This window comes from Balaenoptera borealis, assembly GCF_965194805.1.
Source record: "Balaenoptera borealis genome assembly, chromosome: 3".
NCBI lineage: Eukaryota > Metazoa > Chordata > Mammalia > Artiodactyla > Balaenopteridae > Balaenoptera > Balaenoptera borealis.
Window position 1 is genome coordinate 165,923,183 of NC_138866.1, and position 20,793 is coordinate 165,943,975.

Sequence of the window (20,793 nt, forward strand, 5' to 3'; positions counted from 1 at the left end):
CTCATTGCGGTGCGCAGGCTTCTCACTGCGGTGGCCTCTCTTGTTGCGGAGCACGGGCCCCAGGCACGTGGGCTTCAGCAATTGTGGCACACGGGCTCTAGATCGCAGGCTCAGCAGTTGTGGCGCATGGGCCCAGCCGCTCCGCGGCATGTGGGATCCTCCCGGACCAGGGCTCGAACCCATGTCCCCTGCATTGGCAGGCAGACTCCCAACCACTGCACCACCAGGGAAGCCCTATTTTTAGTTTTTTAAGGAACCTCCATACTGTTTTCCATAGTGGCTGTATCAATTTACTTGCCCACCAACAGTGCAAGAGGGTTCACTTTTCTCCACACCCTCTCTAGCATTTATTGTTTGTAGATTTTTTGATGATGGCCATTCTGACCGGTGTGAGGTGATACCTCATTGTAGTTTTGTTTTGCATTTCTCTAATGATTAGTGATGTTGAGCATCTTTTCATGTGTCTGTTGGCAATCTGTATATCTTCTTTGGAGAAATGTCTATTTAAGTCTTCTGCCCATTTTTGGATTGAGTTGTTTCTTGTTTTGATACTGAGCTGCATGAGCTGCTTGTATATTTTGGAGAGTAATCCTTTGTCAGTTGCTTCGTTTGCAAATATTTTCTCCCATTCTGAGGGTTGTCTTTTCGTCTTTTTTATGGTTTCCTTTGCTGTGCAAAAGCTTTTAAGTTTTATTAGGTCCCATTTGTTTATTTTTGTTTTTATTTGCATTTCTCTAGGAGGTGGATCAAAAAGGATCTTGCTGTGATTTATGTCATAGAGTGTTCTGCCTATGGTTTCCTCTAAGAGTTTTAGAGTGTCTGGCCTTACATTTAGTTCTTTAATCCATTTTGAGTTTATTTTTGTGTATGGTGTTAGGGAGTGTTCTAATTTCATTCTTTTACATGTAGCTGTCCAGTTTTCCCAGTACCACTTATTGAAGAGGCTGTCTTTTCGCCATTGTATGGTCTTGCCTCCTTTATCAAAGATAAGGTGACCATATGTGTGTGGGTTTATCTCTGGGCTTTCTATCCTGTACCATTGATCTATATTTCTGTTTTTGTGCCAGGACCATACTGTCTTGATTACTGTAGCTTTGTAGTATAGTCTGAAGTCAGGGAGGCTGATTCCTCCAGCTATGTTTTTCTTTCTCAAGATTTACTTGACTATTCAGGGTCTTTTGTGTTTCCATACAAATTGTGAAATTTTTTGTTCTAGTTCTGTGAAAAATGGGTGGGCAGATTCTTAACCACCACGCCACAAGGAAAGTCCCCTCCACCTCCTTTTCTAATACTTTATTACCAAGAATTATTTTTTTGCCAGTTAGATATCACTCTTGTATTTATCTTTTTTTAATTGATTATTTTTACCTTTTGACCCCCTTCATCCATTTCTCCCACCCCCTACTTCCACCTCTGGCAACCACCAATCAATTCTCTGTATCCCTGAGCTTGGTTTTTTGTTTTGTTTTGTTTTTTATATTCTGTATATAGAGAGAACATATGGTGTTTGTATTTCTCTGTCTGCTTAGTCGTACATGTTTACCGTATGGCGTGATGGCTTTCCTAGCTCTATTTGTCTTGCACAAGCCAACTTTACAGATAATGTTAATAATGTGGAAAGTGAGGCAAAGTTCAGAACAAATAAGTATTGACTTAGTCAATGACAGTTGAAGTTTTTGAAGAATATCATATACTTTTCTTTCCATACATAGATATCAATATGATGGATATTCTTACAACACCATCTATGGCTAAACCTAGGCAAGGTTATTATTCAAGAACCCCTGGACAAGTATTATCTCTCATCAGCTCTTTGGGATTTGTAAGTACTTGATAAGAAAAAACTCATATAATATTCCCTTTCATGATTGCCATTTAAATGAATTAAAATATCAAGCATGTTGAATTACTTCAACATTTTATCTACTTAGGTGTATAACAGTCTATGCATTTAGGCGGTGTTTTTGTGAAGGTGTTTTTGTGAACAGATCATAGCATTTGTTTTTCTCTTTCTCTTTTTAATAGCACACACCAGTTGCAGAAAAAAGTCAAGATTCTGCAAATATTCTTTCAACCCATGTATCTGAAACATCACAGCTTTCTCAAGGACTAACTTGTCCTATGTCTATAGATCAAAAGGACATTACTCCTTATTCTAGCAAACTACTAAAATCATGTGAGTATAAAAGAAAAGGTAGTTTATTCCATTAAATGTGTCTTTTGAGGAACAAAGTATTTTGGAATATTCAAATATTCAAACGCTCTGTGGTATTCCTCTATTTCATCATGTAAATGCCATTTCTGACAGGGGTTGTTGCAGATCTTTAAATCAGCAGAATAAAATGTCAAGTTAATTCTTCAATTAGCTATAACATTGTAATGATCATTGGGTGACTATTACTGTACTGAGTCTATGGAAGTCTTATATGGAGAAGATGTAGTACTTGTACTATTCTGTGCCTTTATAAAATTATTTCCAAAAGATTCTGAAATAAAATAGTTGAAGTAAAAGTATGTTTTTTAATTATTACACAATAAAAGACAAAAGTCAAGTAGTAAAGGAGGCAAGTGGGACATTTGTATAGCACTTAACCTCACCCTCTATAACTTATCAACAGTGGACAGTTTAATTGTCTGCATGCATGTTCATCATCTTGGGAATGTGAATAATGATGCTTTGAAGGGTAATTAGTGTTTTTTTTTCATAGATTTTACCTTGTTTTGAATTTGGTCCTCAAATCTGTACATATCTTGGATGGATGGATAGACTGATAGATAGATAGAAAGAATTGCCTCCTTTTTACAAATGAGAAAATTAATATTTGAAAACTTTCAGTTACATACTAGTAAGTGGGTCAATTAATTCCTGACTGCAAATATAGTTTTCTGTCCACTGACCCTTTCCTCTTGTTTCTTCAAACACTTCTGTGAACATCAAAATAGCTGAAATATATATATAACTTTGATAAACAGAAAACTGTTAGGGAGTTCCCTGGTGGTCCTGGTTAGGACTCGGCACTTTCACTGCTGTGGCCCGGGCTCAATCCCTGGTCAGGGAATTAAGATCCTGCAAGCCGCGTGGTGTGGCTGGGAAAAGAAAAACAAAACAGAAAACTGTTAAAATATAGGATATGCAGATGTGATTTATAGCCTTGTTCTTAAGGGAAATGATTGCATCTCCCTCAGCCATTTTTTAATCTGATCAGAACGTGGTAGGCACTGTGCTGGTCACATGAGTGAATATGAAGATGAATATGAGAGGTCCTTGCCTCCGGAGAACCTGTAATTTCGCGGTGATTGTAGGTATAAAGGGATAATAATAACAGTCCTATAAAATAAATGCCACAGGAAGAATACTATGATTCAACACAAAAAGTGATCATTGCTAACTGGAAAAACCAAGAATGGTTCTAAATAAAGATATAGGAACAGCCAAGCAGGACCTAAAAAGAGAAATAGGATCTTAATAGCTCCAAGTATATTGGAAAAGGGCATTTCAGATAGAGGCATGAGCAAAGGTATGGACACATGGAAGTATCTTCCATCTTCAGACAACAGGACAACATGTGAGAATGGGAAGCACGTGCAAAGAAAAAGGAAGTTTAGCAGGTAGATGCGGAAGGTACATGGGGAAGGATCAAGTGTTGTTACAGAGAGCCTGGAATGTAAGCTGTAGAAAAAGGGGAGCCACCAAAAGTTCCAAAGCAGGGAATGGTCTGATCATATCAGTGATCCAGAAGGAGCTCAGTAGCAAATATACAGTGTGCAGACGCATTAGATCAGACACAAGTTCCCATGTTGCTGGGGAAAGGCAGCTGAGCAGTTTACTCAGATGTCAAAGTCAGTGTCCAGTGAGTCTCAGGAATCCCATTGAGAGGATTTATGTGCCAAAGAGAAAGTTGTTTTAGATGGACTTTCAAATCTCCTTCCAGTTTTAAAATTCTAAGGTTTATTAGATCAAAAAAATTATAGCAAACTAAGAATTTACTTGGGATTAAAGTCATGTTCACCCTTTTCAGGAAAGAGAAAACAAGATATACATATCTTTTTATATACATATAAAATCTTTATATGCATGTATTGTGATCTTTAGTAAAAGCATGATTATCTATTGTGTCTCATTTTAAGTTCAGGGCAACAATTTTTATTTTTTTATTTTTTAAAATTTATTATTATTTTTTGGCTGCATCGGGTCTTCATTGCTGCGCGCGGTCTTTCTCTAGTTGCAGCAAGTGGGGCCTACTCTTCGTTGCAGTGTGCGGGCTTCTCATTGCGGTGGCTTCTCTTGCTGCAGAGCACAGGCTCTAGGCGCGCGGGCTTCAGTATTTGCTGCACACGGGCTCAGTAGTTGTGCACAGACTTAGTTGCTCTGCGGCATGTGGGATCTTCCCAGACCAGGGCTCTAACCCGTGTCCCCTGCATTGGCAGGCAGATTCTTAACCACTGTGCCACCAGGGAAGTCCCAGAGCAACAATTTTTAGCATCGTTATTTGTATATAAGATACAGGAACTTGTATCATATAGATGGTGCTGCTTTCTTGCACTGGCTCACTCTTAGAGACAAATCACTATTATTTGTTTTACCCAGTAGTGTAAAAAAGTCTCTATGGATGTATATAATTCCATACTTGTAAGCATGTAAACCTCAACATTAAAATAAAGCCATAGTTTTAATTAAATACAAATTGAATCGAGTAAACGTAGTCCCATTCCAGCCTCCTATCACACCTGGATATAGCACATCAATAATGGTCCTTCATCAAGAAAAGTTTCAAGTTGGATAATGGTTATTCAAAATGGATTTCCTCCTAATTATGTAAATTCGCTCCCTTGTCCTGATTTCTACTTTATGAATATTGAGAGTTTTGCTTTGTTTTTTAACTTTCAGAACAGTACTTGTATGCCAAAACCACCCAAAGCCATCCTTATGGATGAAATAATGTTTACATGGAAATAGTTCTGATATGAAATACTTAATACTTTTTCTAATTATCTGTAAAGATTCAGGATCAGCAGGAAAGTAGGAAAGATGTGACATAAGCTTCAATGTTTTCTCTTCCCCACAGGTCTTGAAACCGTTGCCTCCCACCCCGGGATGCCTGTGAAGTGTCTAACTTCTCATCTCCTCCAGTCTAGGAAAAGGCTGGCGACATCCAGCACCAGCAGTCAATCCCACACCTTCATGTCCAGTGTGGAATCCGAGTGCCACAGCAGTCCCAGATGGGAAAAGGATTGCCAGGTCAGAGTGACATTCACTTTACCCAAAACCAACTATGTGTGTCAAATTAATGATAGAAATGCTCTGTACCTTTTCATACAAATTCTGTAAGGAAATGAAATGGTTACATGAATGGCAGTCAAGGTATTCTTCATTTTCCTCTATATTCTGTCAAATTCTCTTGAAATATTTCATTTCTCATTCAAATGTGAAATTATTCTTGCTCAGTATATGAGATTACAATTTTTTTATTTTTGCAGTATATTAATAGTAAATGTTTGCATTCTAGGCATCTAGATGGACTTCTTTTTTTTAATTCGCTACCCTGACACAGACCTTAGATTGTTGAGTTTTTTTAACCTGTCTTATTTTAAACTTATACTACCTCCTTCTTTACTGTTTTCTGCCAGTTTCTCATTTAATGGAATGGTAACTCTTTTGGATCAGAAATAACTTTTAGACCACAAAGGTAATGTAGGTGTGTCTTTGAAAGTATCTATTCTAAGGAGATTGCTTACCAAGTGAATAAATTTACTGAAAGTTATCTTACTTAATTTATATATTCTGTTTCGGACTTTTTAAAGCTATTAAAGCTGAGGGGAACTAAAAATATAATAAAGTTTCCTTTATAGAATGCTGACAAAATAATGTTAGCTTAGAATAATGTTAATACACAAAGAGTAAACCTTCCATTTGATAAAATAAATTGGACTGTATTTGCTCCTTATTCTCAGTAGCATGATTTTCTTCATTACTGTTGGATATGTGTATTTTAGGAGTAAGGTCAAATTATTTTTTAGTTAAGGCAGGGTTTCTCAATCTTTTTTCCTTCTCTCCTTATTGATTGCCCTCTAGGTAATAAATGCTTCAGGAAAAGCCAGATTTCCATTCTATTATTTTACCTCTTTTCTATTCAAGAAAGCATGTTATATAATATTTCAAACTATACATAGCTTAACCTTCTTCCTCCCTCGTCTGCATCCCTAAGGAATGCAATGATTGGGTTACAGTAGAGCCTCTCAGGTTAGGTCAGAGGAGTGACAATGGACCACAGGGGACCGCTGATAAACTGTGCTAATCCCCAAATGCATCATTTTCTGTGCTTCCAGAGCAGTGAGTTGTACTTTAGGAATTGTCTTTTTGTTCACGACTAACTGCTCCATACTATTACTAAGTAAGTTAATAAAGTTCGATTTTTCACATATCAAAAATATGCACTATTAGGGTTTATTGAAGATTCACTCTAATTGAGTAATCTTGTAAAAATCCTGATTACCATATGCCAGTTTGCAAGATTATGTCCAAAATTCTGATCACATAAGGGCACCTGCAGAGTTGGAATTCAAACAGTCTTCAGGAAAAGCACTTTGTTATCAACGCATCGTCAGTTTATATTGTTGACAATGGATATTAACTCCTGTTATTTTGGGTTTTTAATTACAAATTGCTGTTAGTTTAGCTTCATCTTGTCAGCTTGGTTTTATTATACTTGTATGAAGTGATACATGTTTACATTAACAATATTTTTAGCCTGTAATTTTCCATTAACTGTATTTCATGCCCTGTGATTGAAATACAAAACAATCATCCCTTTTGCACAGCAGATATATACATAATGTAGCCTTACCCTCAGTTTTGCCTGAATATATTCCTATTAATTTGTCCTATTTAAATAACATGTAATACACCATCAAATACATATTATAGAATAGTTGGTTTAAATTTTATACCAGTGTTTCACTCAAAATAATGTATATAAATGTATACTATAATTGTTTATGTTGCTTTCTAATTCTCCATTATCATTGTTCTGTTTTTCCACGGGAATGTGGAAAGAGCTACCCATCGTAGCTTATGGGGTCAGTTATCCCACTTAAGTGGGCAGAGGTTTAAAAGGTTAAAGATTCTCAGCTTTACATAATTTTTTTAACCGTTTTTCCCTCCCTCTTAGGAAAGTGACAACGCAGTGGGCTCTACAATGATGAGTTGTAATACAGTTGAAAAGCCTTTATGTACAAAATCTACAAATGCCACGGAGACCAAAAGTTTCAATAAAAGGGATCTTGAGTTAGCCGTTTCTCCCATTCATAACAGCAGTGCTGATCCTGCCACTGGAAACTCTTGTGGAAACCTTGCTGGAAAATGTTCTTCTGGGGAAGCTTCTTGGGAAGCAAGAGAGCTGGATGTAAATAATATTCGTCTGGCTGCTGACACAAGCCAGTCTGGTTACCATCAGTCACATCAATGTGCTGTGGATTCCAGTGGGGTGACTGAAGAACACCTTGGGAAAAGAAGTTGTAAAAGAAGTTTTGAGTTAGTTGACTCCAGTCCTTGTCAGGAAATTATACAGAATAAAAAAAATTGTATCGAGTATAAGAGTAGTAATGAAATGAGAGATGGTTATGCCAATCAAAGGACAGGCTTAACAGCTGAAGTCCAGGACCTTAAGCTGTCGGTATACAGAGATCAGCAAAATGACGGTGCTAATAAGGAGAACATGGGCAATTCTTTCATTGATAAACAACAAACCCCAGAAAAATCACCTGTCCCAATGATAGCAAAAAACCTTATGTGTGAACTGGATGACGAGTGTGACAAGAGTAGTAAGAAAGACTACTTAAGTTCTAGTTTCCTGTGTTCCGATGATGATAGAACTCCTAAAAGTATTCGCATGGACTCTGATTCATCTTTTCCTGGAATTTCCATCATGGAAAGTCCATTAGGAAGGCAGTCCTTAGATCCAGATAAAAGCATCAAAGAATCCTCTTTGGAAGAATCAAATATTGAAGACCTACTTCCTGCATCCCCCAGCTGCCAAGAAGGCACCTTGCCGAGAGGTGATGAGAGTTCTGCCGTCCAAGACAGCAACCGAAAAATGTTAGCTCCTTCTTTGGAGGCCTTGAAAACATTAACCTCTAAAAGAAATGCTGTGGCTTTTCGGAGTTTTAACAGTCATATTAATGCATCCAATAGCTCAGAACCATCCAAAATGAGCATTACTTCTTTAGATGTGATGGATATTTCATGTGCCTGTAGTGGTTCATATCCCATGGCTATAACCCCTACTCAAAAAGAAAGATCCTACATGCCATATCAGGTAAGTGATCACTTGCTAATGTTTTGTCCTTTAGATTTTAGAAAAATAAACTATTAAGGCCAGACACTTGCCTGTCAGCTAGACTATATAATATTAATCATATAGTTTTGTTTTGCTTGTTGGGAATCTATGGCTCCTTGGAGGTTTTAGTACAGAAAGGTAAAGCAGGTAGCAATGTTTATCATTCTTAACTCCAATGCCTCCTTCATTTGTATTGTTCTGTATATTTTCACATATTTACATATCACATGTTTACATATTTACAATCACATATTTTCACTTGATCACAGCAACTCTGAGATACAAAATTAAAGTCCATCTACCTTACTGCCTTTTAAGGACATATTTAGATGATCTCTTTCCTTTATAGAAGAAAGTTGAAAAATAGATATTTCAAATCTTTTTTTTTTTCCTAAACCTTTATCTTTTTAAACCCAAAGTTTCATTTTTTCTTCCTTCGGAGAGACATCATAATACAGAAAGTGTAAACCTTGACTGTAGGGTTACAAGACTTGAGTTTTCTATTTAGAACTTACTGAGTGACTTAGAAGTCCTTATCTTCAAAGCCTCTGTCTGCCATTTGTCTGTAAAATATAATGACACCTGTCCTGCTGGTCCCACAGAGTCCTTGTGAGACAACAAAATACCTTAAAACCATAAATGCCAGTTAGCACAAGAGGTTGTTTATGTGTAGTTCTCTTGTATGCATTGTCCTAGTAATTCACTCATTTGTCAGCCACAGCCTCCCTCTGTGACTGCTCTCAAGCTTGTATTGATCCATCCTATCAAGAATTTTTTCTTGTGGATTTTTTCATTGTTTCTTGCATTTCCAGCTCTTACTGAAATAATTGGTGTTATCTAAGCTATTGAATTTCATTATTATAATTAGGGCTTTTTACAATAGGACTTTTCATAATTATAATTAGTTACAAGGCCATTTTCAAAACTGATCGAGTGGGACTTCCCTGGTGATCCAGTGGTAAAGAATCCGCCTTCCAATGCAGGGGACGCGGGTTCGATCCCTGGTCAGGGAACTAAGATCCCACATGCCGCGGGCCAACTAGGCCGGCGCGCCACAACTACAGAGCCCACGTGCCCTGGAGCCCGTGCACCACAATTAGAGAGAAGCCCTCGAGCCACAACGAAAGATCCTGCATGCCGCAACGAGGATCCCACATGTTGCAACTAAGACCCAACACAGCCAAAAATTAATTAATTAATTAAATACTTTAAAAAAAAAAAAAAAACTGATCAAGTATTTGAGTGTATCTTTTAGGCCCAGCAGCCTAGCTTTTCTTTTGCTTTAGCATTTCTGTTCACTGTAAAAGGAATTAAGATATTTATTGTGTCTTAAACTCTTTTGAAATTAGCAGACCCCAAATCAGGTCAAGTCAGGAACTCCATACCGAACTCCAAAGAGTGTGAGAAGAGGGGTGGCCCCCGTGGATGATGGGCGAATCCTGGGAACTCCAGACTACCTCGCACCAGAGCTGCTGTTAGGCAGGGCCCACGGTAAGGCATGCACATCTTGCGTTTTTGAAGTATCACTATATTTTCTTCTGAGATAAATTGTTTTAAATTTCTTTAGTACTTAGATTGCATAAGGTAAAAGAAAATGAACTCGTGCAATACTCTTTTCTCACATATATGGCCTTTATTATAGGAAAGAAGACATGAAGCCATTTGTTCTTGGACTGCTGGTTTAGTCTCAATGATCCAGAGAAGTCCCGCCTTCCACCCCCTCTACTGTCTTTGTTCTAAATGTCTCCCCAGGTCTATTTTAGTTTGGGTTCAGGAATAGACAGTTGGGCCTACACTAAGATCCCACATGCCACGAGGCCAAAAAAAAAAATCTGTCTCTAATCCTGACTTTCTCTAGGCAGCAGACACGTGGCCAAAGTGCCTATTCTGTATTCTACCGTCATTCAGATGCTATGTATCAGAGCTCGACTTGTCCTCTAGCTTGCTCTTCCTCTGTTCCGTCTCTCTGTTCACCATCTTCATGGTGACACAAACATTGTCCCTACCTTCAGGCATTTAAATCCGATGAATTACATCTCTGCAGTGTGTCTCCTCACTTTCATCTCTGCCACTATTCCATGTAAGAACCTCATCTTCCCCTTTCCTTCATTTTATAACCTTCTCTTTGATCTCCTCAACTTCATTCTCTTTTTTGCAATCATTGCCACCAGACTTTCCCTCTTAAAGCATAATGGAGTTCATGCTACTCCCCTCCTTGAAACAGAGGCGGTGTTTGGCTTGGTGGCTCCTTCCTACCTGCAAAAAGAAAGCCAGGTCACTGATTCGAGGCTCTGAGCTCTCACTGCTAGTCTCGTCTCTCAGTTAGTCTCTTTATAGGCCTTATCTTCCCATTTTACTTAGACACATGTATTTTCACATTTTCCATATTTTGCACAACTGTTTTGCCTTAGTAGGTTTTTGTTTTTTTTTTTTTTTGGCCGCGCCATGTGGCATGTGGGGTCTTGGTTCCCCGACCAGGGATTGAACCCATGCCCTCTGCAGTCGAAGTGCAGGGTCCTAACCACTGGACCGCCAGGGAAGTCCTGTTTTGTTTTGTTTTGCCTTAGTTTAGAAAAGCCAGTCCCCAGTCACCTCCCTGTCAAATTTCTTCTCATCTGCTCATCAGTTCAAATGCCACCTCTTCCATAAAGCATCCCTTGATCAATTATGGAGAACTAATTATTCACTGCTGTATCTAGAGTCTGAGTTCTCCTTGTGCATAGCCCTCCAGGAGAGCTCCTTGGCAGCCCTCACTCACCCTTGTCAATAATCTCTACAGTGTTGAAAGCAGACACATTTAACATTCCCCTTTCTTTATCCGCCAAAGCATCTAAGTTCCTCTGGGCACTTAACTAGTTTTGGTACTTTGTCCTTTTTGCTAAGTCACAGATTTGCCAGCTCATTTCCTATATTATAATTTACATTTTCTCCAACTTAGGATACAGTATGAAAGTAGACCTCAAATGTAAAGATTTACTTGATAAGATCTTGCCACTCTTTTAGTGGGACATGTAGTTAGTTATCTTAGCTAGCTAGTGAAATATTCTAAAATTTTTGTTTTCTATAAAAGTAATATGATACATGGTGTTTAAAATAAATCATAGACAGCAATTTATAATTTTAAAAAACAATTCCCTGCTCTCTAACCTTTTCCCTGGAATCCCAGGCCCCAGAAACACTCACTTCGGCTCTTTAGTTTTCTAATTCCAAACATCCTGCTGAGACCTCTGATGCCCTCCATGTCTTCCCCTCAGCCAAGGGGACTTAGGGACCCTGGCCTGAGTTTCCACAGCTTCTTGTGCATATGTTTGTTTCAGCTCTCTTAAAATTGTGTTAAAATTACCTGTATTGTCTCTCCCAGAGTAGGGTGTTTTCTCCTTGGGGAAAGCTGTCTTCCTCATCTTTGTATCTCTTATATCTGGCACAATACCTGGCTTCTAGTTCAATGAATGATGTGAGAATGAACTCATAACTTTAAAACAATGTACCTAACTCCTGTTTTCTTACATGCAGGATCTCTGACTTCGGGTGAGTAAATTTCTCCATAAAGGAACATGGCAAAGCACATTTAACTGAACAGTCAAAGTCTAACTAGATCACATTGCATACAAAATTTTTTTTCATTTCAGCTTATTTATGAACTGTCTTCTGTCTTCTGAGCAGGAATACATCCAGAGAGATTGCTCTTCTCTGTGAAAACAAATGTAGGCATGTGGCATTTTTTTATAACTTTTAAAGGTAGCAGAGAGTGTAGATATAGCTTTTTTTTTATTGCAACTGAAAAAATAGGCTTGATAAAAATATTAATATTAGTGGCTACAAAAGGGCTTGAATTTTCTAAACCATTCAATTCTATTATTATTAGAAAATAGAAAGGAATTAACAGTATCAATTTACAAATTAAAGAAGCGGGTTTTAAATTAGAAAGCCAGTAGTATAAAACAACTTTATTCTATATCTCTGGCTAATGATATATATTATAATTGATTTATTTTATAATTGATAATATGATTTATCATAATACATGATCTTATTAGACTTTGACTCAAGTATATGGGTATGTATGACATATCCATGGAGAAATCATGTGTTTTTGACATGAGTACATTTTCGGCTGAGCTGGGAAAAGGGTCCTAATTTCTAACCTAAGTAAAATAAATTAAAATGCACATTTTTTCCTGATTTCCCCCTACTTTTCTGTTATTTGGTTATATTATCTGAGCCGTTGGAATAATTCTTTCTCAGTGCTGCTTGAAAGGCCTACTAACCGAGGTGTTTTGTATGTTTTTATAGTGATTACTATAGAAATAGAAGCCCAGAGACTGTTTGTACCTTGTGTTCCTTAGGGAAGATGGGATTATGTGGCTTGCAGATGAAAAGGCACTCTAAATGCATGTGATTATTTTTTCTAATGGCATATTCCATGATGCTTTCCTACTTGTTTTTTTTTTTTTCCTACTTGTTTTAAAATGAAATGGTGGTAGTTGCTTAACCACAGTAATGAATTTTGTGAAACTGATTTTTTTTTGTATACATCTTTATTGGAGTATAATTGCTTTACAATAGTGTGTTAGTTTCTGCTTTATAACAAAGTGAATCAGCTATACATATACATATATCCCCATATCTCTTCCCTCTTGCGTCTCCCTCCCTCCCACCCTCCCTATCGCACCCCTCCAGGTGGTCACAGAGCACTGAGCTGATCTCCCTGTGCTATGGGGCTGCTTCCCACTAGCTATTTTACATTTGGTAATGTATATATGTCCATGCCACTCTCTCATTTTGTCCCAGCTTACCCTTCCCCCTCCCCGTGTCAATTCCATTCTCTAGTAGGTCTGCGTCTTTATTCCCATCCTGCCCCTAGGTTCTTCATAACCATTTTTTTTCTTTTTAGATTCCATATATATGTGTTAGCATACGGTATTTGTTTTTCTCTTTCTGACTTACTGCACTCTGTATGACAGACTCTAGGTCCATCCACCTCACTACAAATAACTCAGTTTCCTTTCTTTTTATGGCTGAGTAATATTCCATTGTATATATGTGCCACATCTTCTTTATCCATTCATCTGTCAATGGACACTTAGGTTGCTTCCATGTCTTGGCTATTGTAAATAGAGCTGCAATGAACATTGTGGTACATGTCTCTTTTTGAATTATGGTTTTCTCAGGGTATATGCCCAGTAGTGGGATTGCTGGGTCGTATGGTAGTTCTATTTTTAGTTTTTTAAGGAACCTCCATACTGTTCTCCATAGTGGCTGTATCAATTTACATTCCCACCAACAGTGCAAGAGGGTTCCCTTTTCTCCACACCCTCTCCAGCATTTATTGTTTGTAGATTTTTTGATGATGGCCATTCTGACTGGTGTGAGGTGATACCTCATTGTAGTTTTGATTTGCATTTCTCTAATGATTAATGATGTTGAGCATTCTTTCATGTGTCTGTTGGCAATCTGTATATCTTCCTTGGAGAAATGTCTGTTTAGGTCTTCTGCCCATTTTTGGATTGGGTTGTTTGTTTTTTTGATATTGAGCTGCATGAGCTGCTTGTAAATTTTGGAGATTAATCCTTTGTCAGTTGCTTCATTTGCAAATATTTTCTCCCATTCTGAGGGTTGTCTTGTGAAATTGATTTTAAAGAGTAATTTTCAGGCAAATTTAGTTCTAGACTAGAGTCTCAATTCTAAATTTATATTGAAGTTAGTCATTTTTGGACTGAAATTAACCTTTGCTTAGGAAACATTTTGTTCATAGATGTAACTAAACAAGCATATAAACCAGATTATAAGGTCATGTTTAAAATAATTGTCTAAAACGTCTTTGTATACAAATGGTGCTTCCAATGAAGATTTTATTTAGAAATCAGTTTTACCTGGGCGTGGGATGAATTGGGAGATTAGGATTGACATATATACACTACTGATACTATGTATAAAGTAGATAATTAATGAGAACCTACTGTATAGCACAGGGAACGCCTATGAGAAGGAAATCCAAAAAAGAGGGGATATACGTATATGTATAGCTGATTTACTTCGCTGCACAGTATAAAGTAACACAATTTTGTAAAGCAACTATACACCAATAAAAATTTAAAAAAAAAGAAATCAGTTTTACCTATTTATTAAGACTTCTAATTACCTCCTCAAGCAATAGTTTAAATGAGTATTTTTTGTTAATTTGTCCCTCTATGTTCTTAAAAGGAATAAAGCCACATTAAAACCTTCTGTAAGGGGACTTCCCTGGCAGTCCAGTGTTTAAGACTCTGTGCTTCCACTGCAGGGGGCACGGGTTTGATCCCGGGCTGGGGAACTAAGATCCCACGTGGTGTGCGTGGCAAAAACAAAACAAAACAAAAAACCCTCTGTAGGTAAGGCTTTCCCTAGTTAGCAGGTTATCCTCCAGTTTGCATTAATATTACTACCTCATCTCATTCCTTTGTGAAACGAGTGGGCTATAGAATCATCTGAATGTTATTGTTTCCTGATTTGAAATTAAGAAATACTCTTTTAGAGAATAATTTTTAGATTAAATGCATTCCTTGGTTGTGTTTTAGGATTTAGCACAAATAAGTATCCAGAATATCAGAGGTTATTAATAACTTTTTAAACTTTTTTTTAACTAGCCATGTTAATTGCTAATCTAAACTTCTATTGGGCTGGCCAAAAAGTTCGTTCAGGTGTTTCCGTATCATCTTATGGAGCCCAATATTTTCCAAGAAAGTAATTACCACATTGCCTAAAGGAAGGTAATTTGGGTCTTTGCACGTTTCGAAGCCAGAAGAAAGCCTTAAGGAAACGAGCCTTTGGGTCTTCATTGTGCCCAAATATCCACAGTTAATGTTTTAGTTGATCAAACATTTATAGAAAATGCTTGCAAGTTCAGCTGCTTCCTCTTAAATTCCAGGTCCTGCAGTAGACTGGTGGGCACTTGGAGTTTGCTTGTTTGAGTTTCTAACAGGAGTTCCCCCTTTCAACGATGAAACACCCCAGCAAGTATTCCAGAATATTCTGAAAAGAGGTGATTCTTTTTCTCCTATTAAGATAGATTCATTTATCTCATTTATCTCTGTGTATTATTGTCTTGAGCAATGATTAACAAGTTTATTTGTATTTATAGATATCCCTTGGCCTGAAGGTGAAGAAAAGTTATCTGATAATGCTCAAAGTGCTGTAGAAATACTCTTAACCATTGATGATACAAAGAGAGCTGGAATGAAAGGTAAGGTTTTGTGTTAGTTAACTGTTTTACCCTTGATTTGTTGAGCCAAACTACTGATTTGGCTCAGTAGTTGTGGCTCGTGGGCTTTAGAGCGCAGGCTCAGTAGTTGTGGTGCACGGACTTAGTTGCTCCGTGGCATGTGGGATCTTCCCGGACCAGGGATCGAACCCGTGTCCCCTGCATTGGCAGGTGGATTCTTAATCACTGCGCCACCAGGGAAGTCCCTGATATCATTATTGATTATCAAATATTTTTATGGACTTTGACTCCTTGTTGCATTCTTCACAGCCAGGTTGCCTCAAAGAAGACAAAATTGGTGCATTGTGACCCATTCAAAGGTTCTTTCCAGTGCAGGAAACTCCAATTAATTTTAAAACCCAATTTTGAAACTCCAGTAAATCTCATTAGCAGCTGCCTTAAAATCCTTTTTGTCACAATGTATATATAGAGACAACTAAGCACTGTGTCTCAAAATGCATTTCCATGTGAAGTAGGGTATATTACTAAATGGACTTTAGTAATATGTCATTCACATCAGCTTCTAGGTGTTCCCTCCAATGAGGTCAACAGTTTATTCATTTAACAAATCCTATAGAGTGACTTCTAGGTGCTAGGCAGTGTTTTCGTTTCGGGCACTGGAGGTATCCTAGGGATGCACCAGACAAATCCCTGTGCTTAAGTTCTAGAACTTACATTCTAGTGGAAAGACAGAAAGTAAACAAATACAGTCATAACATAACTCCATCTAGTGGTAAGTACATGAAGAGAGAAAGCAAAGTGAGAGGGTACAAAGTGAAGCCAAGAGTTTTATTTATTTTTATTATTATTTTTTTTAATTTAATTAATTTATTTATTTATTTGGCTGTGTTGGATCTTCGTTGCTGCGTGCGGGCTTTCTTTAGTTGTGACAAGCAGGGGCTATTCTTTGTTGCGGTGCGTGGGCTTCTCATTGCAGTGGCTTCTCTTGTTGCAGAGCATGGGCTCTAGGCACGCGGGCTTCAGTAGTTGTGGCACACGGGCTTCAGTAGTTGTGGCTCATGGGCTGTAGAGCGCAGGCTCGGTACTTGCGGCTCACGGACTTAGTTGCTCTGCAGCATATGGGATCTTCCCGGACCAGGGCTCGAACCCGTGTCCCTTGCATTGGCAGGCAGATTCTTAACCACTGCGCCACCAGGGAAGCCCAAGAGTTTTATTTTTTAGATGGGGTGGTCAGGAAGACCTGAAGAGTGGAATCTGAGCAAAAACTTATGTAAAGTGAGAATGCAGACATTTGAAAACTGAGCTCTAAAAATTGCTTTAGGGGACTTGCCTGGTGGTCCAGTGGTTAAGACTCCAAGCTTCCACTGCAGGGGGCACAGGCTCGATCCCTGGTCAGGGAACTAAGATCCTGCATGCTGCAAGGTGCAGCCAAAAAATAATAATAATAAAATAAAAAATAAAAATAAAAATTGCTTTAGAACAGCCTTCTCCACTGCTGATGATTTTGCTCCCCAAAGGACATTTGGCATTGTCTGGAGACATGTTTTGGTTGTGACAACAGTTGGGGGCATCTAGTAGGTAGAGGCCGGGGATTCTGCTCAGCATCCTACAGTGCACAGCACAGTCCCTACTACAAAGAATTATCTGGTCCCAAAGGTCAGTTGTAACAAAGTTGGGAAACCGTTGTTTAGAAAATGGCCATAATGCCCTGTAACTTGCTCAGTACATTCTTACCAGTGACCTCAAATTTTTGTTCATTTGTTAAATGAACAGTTTACCTAGTGAAGCAGATAGGGGTATTCTTCAGTTAAGAAACAGTTGTTTCAACAACTGTTTATTTAGTTAATCTTAACCTAGATTAGAATTCCTTTGCGGACTCAGTTTAAATAAATAGTTATGATGAGAGGATCACGAAGCATCACATCACATCCAGATATCCCAGTTCGAGTTACTACTACAAATAACTCTAAAGTAACACATGCTTGAACCGTTGAGACAAATAAATTCTCTAAATGTGAATTATTTTTGCTCTTTTATCCCTTTTCCTACCAGTCTTTTAGTTTATGGAAAATCCATCATATATACATATTGATTTTCCAGCCCATTACCCCCAATACAGACAAACAATTCTTTCCTGTCTGTGTAGTCGTCTTCCGATAGTTTCCTTAAATTTGATTGCTTTTTTGGCTTGTATACTGCCTTAATTGACACTTCATTTTTTTGCCGTCTTTATTGTTGCCTAATGAAGTGAATAGTTGAGGAGAGGGGCGGCTATGTCTGCCAACTAAATACCTGTGTGATCAAAAGAGGAGATTTCATTTTACTAGATAGAAGGAAAATGTAGTTAAAGAGGAAGGCAAAGTTGAGATTTTGTAAGTGGAAGCAGTAGACTCAGATGTGGCCATACTGCTGGGCGGCTGGTGTGTTGTAGAGATGCAAGTCAGTGAAATCAAAGAAATCAAAGAACCAGGAAGAGAAAGAATGTGTCAGAAATATCATCAGTGTGTGTGTTGAAATTACCAGGAAGGATAAGGATGGAGCACAGGGAAGACAGCAAGGGAGTGGAGGATGAGCTTCCTGCTGAAGCAATCTAGGGTGACGATGCTGAGGATTACAGAGATCAAAGCAAGCGGCAAGGAATTGGAATGAGAAGTGGGGCATTAATCATGGAAGATTAGGATTAGTGGTGTGGAAGCTGTGTCGGGGAGCAGGAAGTAGGCCAGGCTGTCTTCTCTCATCGAGTCAGGGATTCTGAGAGAAGATGCAGGCAGTGAGAAAGATAAGCTTCTGTTAAGGCACCTGTCATATGCCAAGTGACATACAGAATGACACTGTGTGCTGTTGGGAAGTATGTGGTTGAAGAAAGAGACAGATGTTTTTAAAATATCTGTGAAACAGACATAGTAAGCCAGGGCAAGGTACATGTGAGACAGTCTCTCTTTAATTCCTGTAAAATAGGACTTTGGTAATGGTGTCATAATATCGTTTTGTTTGATATTTTTCCTAAGAGTTGAAACATCATCCTCTCTTCAGTGATGTGGACTGGGAAAATCTACAGCATCAAACGATGCCTTTCATACCCCAACCAGACAATGAAACTGATACATCTTATTTTGAAGCCAGGAATAATGCCCAGCACCTGACAGTATCTGGATTTAGCCTATAGCACACAAATTTTCCCTTTAATCTAACCTTGCCTTATAGAATAAGCTAGCATAATTACATACGCCTTAATACTAGATTGATCTAAGGGGGGAAAAATCATTATTTTACCCGGATCAATGAGCTTTTCATGTATGTTACAGCTTCCACAGCATTAAAAGGCTATCGAGAACATAATCAGTAATTTATCTTAATCTCAGAGTTGTACATAGATCTTCAAAGCTTTTTTCAACTTATTTATTTTGTTGGTGTACCTTATGAAAATTAATGCTTCAGTAAAACTAGAAACATGACCACTTTAGAGAAAGAGTGAGCCTCGAGCTTGATTTTCTTTCTCATCTGTTCATTTCAGTCCACCATTCAGTTTGGTGTTAATATGACAAAAACATCATACAGTTTTATTTTAGTGTAATTTATCTGTACCTGATTGCCTGCAAAAGCCAATCATTTAAGGCTGTAACTGTGACCTCAAAAATGCAGTTGGAAAATTCCTTCATTCAGTAATATAACTCCTTTCGGGAATGAGGAATAAACAAAAGGACGAGGGTTTTGGCTTATTTTGCTATGAATACAGTTTTGCTGCCTTGACTGCTTCTGGTGCTTTTTCTACAATACATATGTATTTAAAATAGTACTGGAGAGCTTAGGTGAGATATATTGTAGCAATTTTAACAGCTTGTTCAATTTTAATAAAAAATGTAATGGTTTACATTTTTAAATAATTTGCTTAAAACATATGCAGCATTACCAGAATAGCCTAAAAAAATAACTACCTTACTTTCACTTAATAAATATAATTGTAACATACTTCGATATATTCTCTGTCAACATCATTCTTTTAAATATAGATACACTACGATTCAGCTTCACAGGTCATATCTTAAATTCATTCAGGTTTTTTGCAGACTTACCCCCCAAAAGAGAAAAGTTCAAATTTAAATGTACCATGTGTAAATTTTCTGTTAATCTATTAAATACTATTGTTCCTTTTGCAAAATGGCTTGAGTGTTTTTGCTTTCCATCACCATCCCAGTATGAGCCGTGTTACTAATGTAGTTGACGAAGATAATATAAGTTTAAAACTGTTACAGTGAAAGAGACACTGTAATAATCATTGCAGTGTAACTGAATCCATGATTTAATGGTTTTACTGAGCTTGTTTTAGTAATGACTACTCAGATTTAATCCTCCTAATAGTCACCTCTTCTAACAATAATATGTTCAAAATACAGTTAACAGTTAAAACTTTGTTTAATGTAAATTACATCTTTCCCTTAAATTAGGTAAAAGCTAGGATTATTTGTCATCCTCTTATGGAATTTTCAAGTAGTAGAAACAACACTGGCTTTGGAATCAAGCACAAATGGTTTAAACCATTGCTCTGCCAGAGTAAAAAACCTTGGGTGGATTAAACTCTGATTGTCTACCTGTATTATGCACATTAATTATGAGGAACTTCCAGGACACCAGTTTTATCAGGGATTTGAAACATTACTGAATAATCGAGGGAGATGTACATTGAACCTATTCCCAATGCAGGAGACAGTGCCCTTAAGTGGAAAAGTTAAGAACAGTTTGCTGTTGCAGCCCTAGCAGGTGCAGCTATGGCCACCTGGAATTCTGCATGCTGTAATAGTGTTTGCTGGGAACAAGTGATTTATTATCTAAACTTAAACCTTTTTGTGGGTTCAGATACTCATTAAGGAAAAACCTGAGACAGAACAAGAATGGAAAAATGGAAGTGTTTTGGCAGTTGTATGGATGTGTGTGCATACATGTCTTTGAAGAACACAGATTGCTCTGCCAGCAGAAATCTGCATTCATTACTATATATAATTTTTATTAATTGAAAATAATTTTCTCCCCACTTCCACTAACTGTTAAACAAATACAGAAAATGTATTTATTTTAGTGTACCTTTGTCAGAATTAAATAATACAAAGTATGTAGCAAACATAAAAGGTGTTTAATAAATGATCACTATTTGAGCCCTAAGTACCCTACTACTTCTCAGAATATTTGTCTTAATTTGGGGTTTGGGAAGTGGTTGCTGTGTAAAACTCTGCTATTATTCTCCAAAACATCTTGAACATC

General features: G+C 37.7%; 1 protein-coding gene across 10 annotated transcripts in view; it reads left to right on the top strand.

Moving 5' to 3' along the window:
* Window positions 1-20,793, top strand: part of MASTL (microtubule associated serine/threonine kinase like) — a 75,007-nt gene that overhangs the window by 14,300 nt on the left and 39,914 nt on the right. For 6 of the 10 annotated variants that reach the window (XM_082385380.1, XM_082385379.1, XM_082385374.1 and 3 more), the window contains exons 5-11: window positions 1,713-1,822; window positions 2,026-2,176; window positions 5,067-5,239; window positions 7,170-8,315; window positions 9,686-9,827; window positions 15,244-15,357; window positions 15,457-15,558. In XM_082385380.1, the coding sequence (XP_082241506.1) occupies window positions 1,713-1,822; window positions 2,026-2,176; window positions 5,067-5,239; window positions 7,170-8,315; window positions 9,686-9,827; window positions 15,244-15,357; window positions 15,457-15,558 (1,938 nt within the window). Of the gene's footprint in view, window positions 1-1,712; window positions 1,823-2,025; window positions 2,177-5,066; window positions 5,240-7,169; window positions 8,316-9,685; window positions 9,828-15,243; window positions 15,358-15,456; window positions 15,559-18,545; window positions 19,697-20,391 lie in introns of those variants that run through there. The other 4 variants (XM_082385382.1, XM_082385376.1, XM_082385377.1 and 1 more) reach the window with 4 other exon arrangements.